This window comes from Danio rerio, chromosome 22, assembly GCF_052040795.2.
Source record: "Danio rerio strain M-AB ecotype USA chromosome 22, GRCz13ab, whole genome shotgun sequence".
In the NCBI taxonomy this organism is placed as follows: Eukaryota; Metazoa; Chordata; class Actinopteri; order Cypriniformes; family Danionidae; genus Danio; species Danio rerio.
In genome coordinates, this window is record NC_141042.1 from 10298346 (window position 1) to 10307349 (window position 9004).

Genomic DNA, 9004 nt, shown 5'->3' on the forward strand with positions numbered 1-9004 from the left:
ACAGCATTTTTTTCAGCGTACATTTCACACTACAGCTGAACAAATCATTATAAAATACATGTGACATTCTAGGTCAATCTTTCTCTTTTGTATTTTATAGTGCTGTATTTATACCATAGTAATCTAGTAGTGTTTGATTTGCCTTGGCAGTTTTAGGGTTAATTATTGTGATCTCTCAATTACAACAGATTTGTCATCACTTTAGATCATGAGTTAAATAACTCAATCCTGGAGGGCCGGTGTCCTGCAGAGTTTAGTTCCAACAGAAACTTCCAGGCAAGTGTGTTGAAGGAAATTCAAGGTAAACTATGCAGGACACCGGCCCTCCAGGACCGAGTTTCAACACCCCTGCTTTAGACATTACGCTAGAAAATCATTCAAATACTAGCTCTAAAGTGACGTTGGTAAATTAGCAATGGTTTTTGCTGTTCTGACGTCAGCTGTAGATGTGAATGAACAGCAGAAAAAAAGTAGTTCCTCAAAAAAAAAAAAGGATTTTAAGACTCTCCGTGTTTAATTTTCTTTTTTATATACATGATTATGCCGCTGAACTGTTGTATAAACGCAATATCACACTTGTAGCAGTGCAATGTGGCTGTATATCAGCACTGGTGGAACACTAGGCACTCTGCCTGCAGCCTTGAGCCAACACACGCATCTCACCAGTACTGATATACAGCCATATTGCACTGCTGCTTGTGTGATATTACTCACATATAGAGAAAATAAAATAAATTAATGAGTATTATTAATATATAACTATTTACTCATACTCAAGTGGTTCTAAACCTTTATAGATTTCTTATAAATTGAACACAAAAAAGTGTGTTATTCTGAAGAATGTTCTGAACAACAGCCATTGACAGGCATAGGAACAAAATATGAGGATGTCAATGGCTGTCAGAGGACATTCCTGAGTATATCTCTACTTTTGTTCAACAGAAGAAACTCAACAAGGGTTTGGAACATGTAAAGGATGAGTAAATGATGATGACAAATTTTTTTGTTTGTTTATTTTTATGGTTGAACTATATCCCTTTAAGACCGTAGGAAGAGAACCAACTCAGGCTCATAAAAAATGCATGCCAGGGCTAAGTTAATGACACATTTTGCACCCGTTTCTTGTTTTTAAGATCAGATAAGTTGTCTAAGCTCAATGCGTGTGGGTTGATGTGCTGAGAGGATGCAAACGCACACAACTGGTGTTTGTTAGACAGTGTGTTTGTGTTCGTGACAGTGTGAGACAGGGGCTGTTTCCTTTGGTAACAAACAAACCTGATCAGACTCAGTGATGACCTGAATTATGAAGGGTTTTTATTATCATGACCTGCAATCTAAACGTGTGAAGTCTGTAAAGTAAATCAAAGAAGAAGATAACTAACAGATCGAATGTAGTCTGAGGAAAACCAGGGGGCTTTTGCTTCAGTAGTGGACAATTAGTAAACGGATTCAATAAATTGATCTGTTGTGTCTAAAGTGACTCTCGACTGGATGATTCTACAATGACGTCTTCTCAACTGTGTTCTCTGATGCTGTTTGTATTGAGCGGTGAGATATTTGTTATATTTGTGTTTTAGAAAAAGTAGAGCATTTACTTAAATACATTTCCACAAGATAGAAAACAGCTTTATCTTTTAGGAGCGAGTCGTTAGACACTATGAATTGACCTTTTAGTACTGTATGTTCATTTAAATATGGCCTTATAATAATATTTTTCAGGTGTGTTTCTTGCTGCTACATACAAAGTGAAGTCAGTATCAGTGAGCAAGGGAGATTCTGTGACTTTAAACACTGATGTTACTGAAATACAGAGCTTTGATTACATTCTGTGGATGTTTGGACCTCGAGATACTCATATTGCTGAGATCTTCAGGCAGAACATTGTCAAGTTTGACAGAAATGAGATATTTGGAGACAGACTCAAGATAGACAGACAAACTGGATCTCTGACCATCACAAACATCACAACTGAACTCTCTGGACTTTATAAACTCACCATCATCAGCAAGAGGCTAAATTCCAATCAGAGGTTCAATGTTATTCTCTATGGTGAGTAAAATGAAGTAATTTAAGATAATTACTGAATATTACATTGTAAAAAAAGTGATTAGCTGACTTTAGTTTAAAAAGGTGAGTAAACACGTTGTCTTAAAATGATTAAATACATGAGCTATGTGCATAGTTGTAAATTATTAAGTCAACTTTAAGTTAGTGGTTAAAGTTAAGTTGTCCTCCCCCAGCCCTGCACATTTTAAATGTCTCTTTTATTTGACACAAAAGGATCAGTTCATGGATCTCTCTAATAATGAGCTGATGATCTGATTAGGGTGTCTTAGAAAGATATGAAAAATGTACAGGATGGTGGGGGACCGAAGACCACAATTGAGAACCACTGACTTAAAAGGAACAGTCCAATTTTTTCTTCAAAACTAGGTCCATTTTACAAATCGCCTATAGTTAAACTGTTTTACAATTTTTTATCTATTCAGCGGAGTCCAGTGGGAACACATTCAGCTTAGCTTAGCATTAGGGTTAAGCCAATAGATAATGCCATCGTCCATCACAGACAGCCGATAGCCATCACGATGCTGAGGCAGCATCGCAATCCTCCGCCCCACAATACAAATACACACTTAGGCCCCGTTTACACCACTTAGTTTTAAAATGGCATTTTAGAACAAAAACAGTGCACGTCTACGCTGACATTTCACCTAGCATTTCTGAAAAACCCTCCTTCCACACTTTACCACTGACAAAAGCACATCACTTGACCACACACACACACACACACACAAACACTCTGTCATGGGCTGCAGCGCCTGAGCTCCAGCAGTCAGCCCAGAGAGCAGTGCACGTCAGACAGTTTATCAAGGATGTACCGCTGGATGGCGTCTCACTATAGATGGTAAACGTGATATTTATCTCATCTTGTTTCTATCTAACGACTCTTCTGTCTTTTGAATTTATCAGGTAACGTGTCACAACATCAGTACGCTGCTTCAATCTTTCACTTCGCTTGTACTTAGTAATTTTAGTGAAAACCCTAGATACTGTTTGTTGGTTCCTGTTGGTTGTGCACCTTTTTTTACCAACCAAGTTTGTCGACGCCATTATAATGACACAAATCACTCTGCCTATTCATGCCAGAGTCCCGCGGAAAAAGTGATTGACAGGTTGTCATTTGTGTGTACCTTTTTTTTATTTATTTATGATTTGGTTATGGGTAAAACAAAGACCACATGGGTCAGGTAGTTGAAACATTAGGCTACAAATAATTAATTTGTTGTAAATTATTAATTTAGCGCTGCCTACAATGACATGGTCCATCACGATGTTTCACATTAGACATTTTACGATGCCAAAATGGTTGACATCGCCCAGCCCTACTTAGCATAGATCATTGAATCAGATTAGACCATAAGCATCTTGTTTAAACAAATACCAGAGTTTCAAACATTTTCCTGTTTAAAGCGCTTCTGTAGTTACATCGAGTACTAAGACCAATGGAAAATGAAAAGCTGCTGTTTACTAGACCAGCTATGGCTAGGATTTATACCAGGGGTTCTCAACTGGTTTGGTCATGGGACCCACATTTTTACATGGTCATCATCAAGCCGTGACCCAAATTTTTAGGAACTATAATACAATTTTAGGAATTATAATTAATTTGTATTTATTTGTTAACATACACAAGTGGTGACAGATAAATCATAAGAAATTCACCAAGACTTACAAGTAAACAATATTTTATTGCTGTCATTTAACAAAATGGATCAAATTATAGAAATAATACAAAGTAAAAACGACAAATACTGTAAACAGTGGTTACCATGAACTAAACTGAACTGTTAATAAAACATGTTGTCTAGTTTCTAAATGTTGTTTTAATTTAGAAGGTTTCGTGTTTTCTTGTGAGAGCACCTCACTACATATGACATTGAGGCTTTAAGTCTTTTTTGTCGTCAATATATGTAAATCCATACTTTACATATTCAGGGTCGTACTTGCACTTCGACATATTTGTTAATATAATTAAATGAAACTTCACAAGTCAAACGGTAGGGTTGTCACGCCAGAATTTCAAAATAAAAGTCCTGCATATGCAAAATAAGTATAAAAATTTTTACTTTTTTTTTTTTTTTGACCACACACTCCGTGACCCACTGAAAATGTTCCTGCGACCCACTTTTGGGTCACGACCCACCAGTTGAGAAACACTGATCTTTACAGTACTCTCATTTCTGTCTAATAAACAAGGTACTTGGCTGCCATACCATAGCTACAGCCGGCGCTTTGTTAACCTTAATTAACCTCTATCATAGTACACAATGAAACAACAGAAGAGTCAAGAACTTTAAATAGGAAAATTATCTAAATATTTTTGTCATTATTGAGCAAGATGCTGATGGTCTAATCTGATTCAGTGGTCTAAAAAGTGCTCCTGCCAGACACAGAGATCGGCTGAAGGAATTAAAATTGGTAAAATTCTTCTTTTTATCTCTAGAGGGTTGTAAAATTAGTTTTCAAAAAAGGAGGGGCGTTCCTTCAGCAATCCAAGTCACACTCTGTTTATTCACCTCTTTAAATTAAAACAACTAATCACTTTTTACAGGAAACTGAATATATTAAAAGTTACAGAATTAGTCTTTTTTTTTAGATTTTACTATTATTACCTGGCCTGAATTATGGCTAATAATGTTTATTTCATACAATTTTACCAGCTCCTCTACCTGTTCCTGTCATCAGCAGTTACTCTACAACATGTCCTTCACTGTCGTCTTCATCATCAGTGTCCAGATGTTCAGTGTTGTGTTCAGTGTTGAATGTGAGTGCTGTGACTCTCTCCTGGTACAAAGGAAACAGTGTATTGTCCAGCATCAGTGTGTCTGATCTCAGCATCAGTCTCTCTCTACCTCTGGAGGTGGAATATCAGGATAAAAACACCTACAGCTGTGTGATTAACAACACCATCACAAACCGCACCACACATCTGGACATCAGTGAAATCTATCGCACATGTTCAGGTATGATAAAGGTGATTTTAGTGGTCTTTACTAACCTAAAAGAGTTCAAGTGATGTTTATAACCCTGTGTTTCTCCTTCAGACTCTGACCAGTGTTGTGGATTTACTGATGCTGTGATACGATTGGTCATCTCTGCTGTAGTGGGCGTGGCTACTGTTGCTGCAGTCATTTATGACATCATATCTGAACGTTCAGAAAGACAGCGTATAAAAAACAGCAGGAGGCGATATTTTCAGATCTAACACACTTTTAGATTTAGGTTTTAAAGAATCAGGCAGTTTCATTGATGACTCTTGTTAAACAAATCAACTCATTCATTAAGTGGCAAAACTCCTTTCTGGATCAAAAAATAAATAAATAAACACTTTATCCCTGCAACAAGCTATTACTGAAAATGTGAAATACTGCTTTCTGTTGTGTACCTTACAATTAGTTATTACTGTGCAACAATTATGTCTTAAAACTTATTACTACTGTGCAATTATTAGCAATAAATCAAACTGAATTATTTGACTTAATAAATTACTTTACTTACAGATTGAATATCCATTGATTATTGGTTGTTTCTTGTTTATTTTGGAAGGATTGGTTAAATATAGCTGATGGAGACTAACTACATCATTCACAAAGAATCCAGACTAGTGCCTTTAATCCTCTAAAATATATTTAAAAAACATTCATTTTTATCAAGCTCTAGGTCTAGGAGATGTTTAACTCCCTCTTCTGGCCAACATCTGATCTAAACTGGATAAGACTACACTTTTATTCATCTCGAAAACAATAATGTAGTCCAGTATTTAGCAAAAATACAACTTTTTAATAAACTTTTCAGTGTAATCTATGTCTTGACACCCGATAGAGCTCTTGATAAGCATCTGAATGAGTTTCTCTTAGGTAGAGGAGTCAGTCTAACTTATCTGTGTTGCTCTTTAGTTCTAGATCATGGGTGTCAAACTCAATTCCTGGAGAGCCGCAGCTCTGCACAGTTTTGCTCCAACCCTAATCAAACACAGCTGATCCAACTAATCAAGGTGTTCAGGAATACTAGAGACTATTAAGCAGCAGTGAGTTGGTAGTGGTTGCAGCTAAACTATGCAGAGCTGCGGACCTCCAGGAATTGAGTTTGCAACCACTGATCTAGATTAATATCATTTGTGTACTTTAGGTTGTAATAACAAAGACATCTCAAACAATGTCCTCTTGTGACATAACTAGGCAAAAAAAACAGCTACGGCCCTATCATACACCTGGCGCAATAAGCCATAAGATGTGCTTGGCACGATTTGTTGCTATTTTCAGACCAGCACAACTGTTATTTTTATGTTTAGCACATTATTTAAATAGCAAATCCATTTCACCACTTCATGTACTCATGGGTGTGCTAGACTGAAATAGAAGTGTGTTGAGGAACTAAAATAGATTGCGCCATTGACCAACTAAAAGCTGGTCTAAAGTCCAGCACAGAGCATGCTAGTTACGCGGCTATGCAGGTCCAAAATGCTTACACATTGCTTAATACACACAGTATGTATAACAATACACAACTATCTCTACATATGAAAAAAGGATTAAAATGTTATTATATATATTATATATTAAATTAAATATATATTAAATATGTTATATATATATATATATATATATATATATATATATATATATATATATATATATATATATTATTATTATTATTATTATTATTATATGTAATATTATTAGTAGTAGTATTATTTATTATATGCATATTTATATTTGTTTTAATAAAAACAAGTTTAGATTTGTCCACCTTTCAGGTTTTGGAGATGTATGCAACACGAAATGGGGCATAAGAATAGGATGTGTGATTGGATATAACTCAGTTATTTGACCCCACTTCATTAATATTGTTCATTTATTCATTTGCTGGAAATTAAAACTGAATTTATAAATAATTTTGAAACAAATATTTGCGCTTAAACTAAATTAAATGTATAGGCTGATGGGTGTCTTCAGTGGAAAGTAAAGACTAAAAGTAGTGTAAAAGTGTAAAAGTAAAGTAAAGTAAAGTAAAGTAAAGTAAAGTGAAGAAAAATAAAAGAGGCCAAATGGCTGAGGCTCGTTCTGTATCCTGGTGCTGCAGATGGTCTGTTTAACAGTTTTAAGTCCGCCATGTAAATACCAAATGCACCATGGCCTGTCAACATTGGGATGTGAAAATAAGGAATATGCCCACTATAATATGGGATTCCCCAAATTCCTCCCCCCCCCCCCTTAAAAAAATCCCCAGATTACTAAATATGTTAATTTTTAGCTGTTTCATTGTAAATAAACAGTTAAATGGTCAGTAATATTTTGTTTAATTATTATTAACAAAAGAAAAATAAATATATACATTTACAGCAAATACATTAGCAAACAGTTCAGCTTATTAAAATTAATAGCTATTATAATGAAACAGAATCAAGCTATCAAACTCATAAGCCGTTTCTCCAGTGTATAACTTACACATTGTGATTAAAGAGCAACGAATGAATCTCGCATTTAATAAGATTTTTTTTTTACATTAAATAATAGGTGTCACTTAAAAAATGCACACATGTAATCTTATAATAAAAGCATTCGACTGCTTTCCTAAATTTTTATGCTCATTTAAGACTAAATTAGTTGTGTTTGGAAAAAAAAAAACACCAAGATCAATATCCTTATATGTTATTATTATTAATTATGTGTGTATGTCTGTTTAAACACACACCCAAAAGCCAGACTTTCTCTCCGCTTCAAATCACGTGTATAGAATCCGTTTGGGAAACAGCATCTGTTTATCACTATGGAGCACGTCAGCTGACATTCATGCACCATTAAGTTATATAACTGTTTTGAGGATTGTATAGGTTGGGCGATGGCACCCGTAATCAAAAGAAATGGAATCACGCCACTTTTTAATATTTATTTATAAGTTTTTTCATTCCTAAACAAAGCGAAAGCACAGAACAGACTCACGTTTTAGAGCAAAGGGCGACCCCTGGTGGTTCGGTGGTATTGGTTGCGCATAGGGAGGCTCGGATGTTCAGAGAAAGACTGAAAATACGGGAGAAATATGGGAAAATACCTTTACGGCACGATAGCGGGATAGAACAGTAAAATACGGGAGAATCCCGGGAAAAAAACGAGAGGGTTGACAGGTATGCACCATGGCACAATTCAACTGACACTTAAAGGCAATGGGAGATGAGACTTTGATTGGTTTGATGCATTTTATGCTCAAAACACACCAATAACCTATTAAGAGAATATGCATAACCATTTTAGACCATGCGCTAGGGTGCAGAGCGTATTTTTCTGTCCTTAAAATAGCAAAAGTTACTTCGGACATGCTCTTAATCAGTGGCGTACCAGACGGGGCCACAGGGTAGGCACCGCGAGGGGGGCGCACGTGATTTGGGGGCCCCGTGTCATCTCGATTTTCAATAATTGAAAATCCGGCAACCGCAATAATCAAACCTCTGGGAACAACTGTGGTTAGAACCAAAGTTCACAGGTCTGTGTTCTCTGAACTCCTCTCAAACGGTGGACTACTACATTCTGATTGCTTGCCGCCAAACCGCGTCATAGTTCACTAGCATGAAGTTGACTTGATTTCAACTCTCCTCGACGCCCTCACTGGAGAAGACGCGCCGCGCTGCCCCTCGCCGCCGTCTACTTTGATGCTCTCACCGCTTTCGGTGTCAGTTTGTGATTGCTCCCGAGTTTGTGAACGCTCATTAGTTTGTGAATGCTTCCCCGCGTCGTCGTTCCACCCCACCCCCCCTCTTCATCAGGGGGCCTCGTCAATGATCCCAACAGGGGGGCCCCCGCATTTTGTGCCTTGCCACTGCTCTTAATGCTTTTGCGCCATGCGCTTTAGACTTTGTGCCTATATCGTTGAAATAGAGCCCTTTATGGAAGTTGTCATAAGCATGCATAACACCTCATTCATATCCATGTCATGTCATGGATTATAA

General features: G+C 36.6%; 1 protein-coding gene across 1 annotated transcript; it reads left to right on the plus strand.

The window, feature by feature from the left end:
• The first annotated feature begins 1191 nt into the window (after positions 1 to 1191).
• On the plus strand, positions 1192 to 5564 carry LOC100007948 (uncharacterized). Its single transcript, XM_087303995.1, has 4 exons — positions 1192 to 1548; positions 1720 to 2049; positions 4722 to 5024; positions 5106 to 5564. Exons 1-4 carry the CDS (start codon positions 1503 to 1505, stop codon positions 5264 to 5266), a joined length of 840 nt encoding a protein of 279 aa, XP_087160121.1. The 5' UTR covers positions 1192 to 1502; the 3' UTR covers positions 5267 to 5564.
• Positions 5565 to 9004: the final 3440 nt, after the last annotated feature.

Coding starts and splice junctions, on each gene's coding strand:
- LOC100007948 (XM_087303995.1), top strand. CDS start 1,503: ATGACGTCTTCTCAACTGTGTTCTCTGATGCTGTTTGTATTGAGCG. Junction 1,549..1,719: donor GATGCTGTTTGTATTGAGCG/GTGAGATATTTG, acceptor AATATTTTTCAG/GTGTGTTTCTTGCTGCTACA. Junction 2,050..4,721: donor GTTCAATGTTATTCTCTATG/GTGAGTAAAATG, acceptor CAATTTTACCAG/CTCCTCTACCTGTTCCTGTC.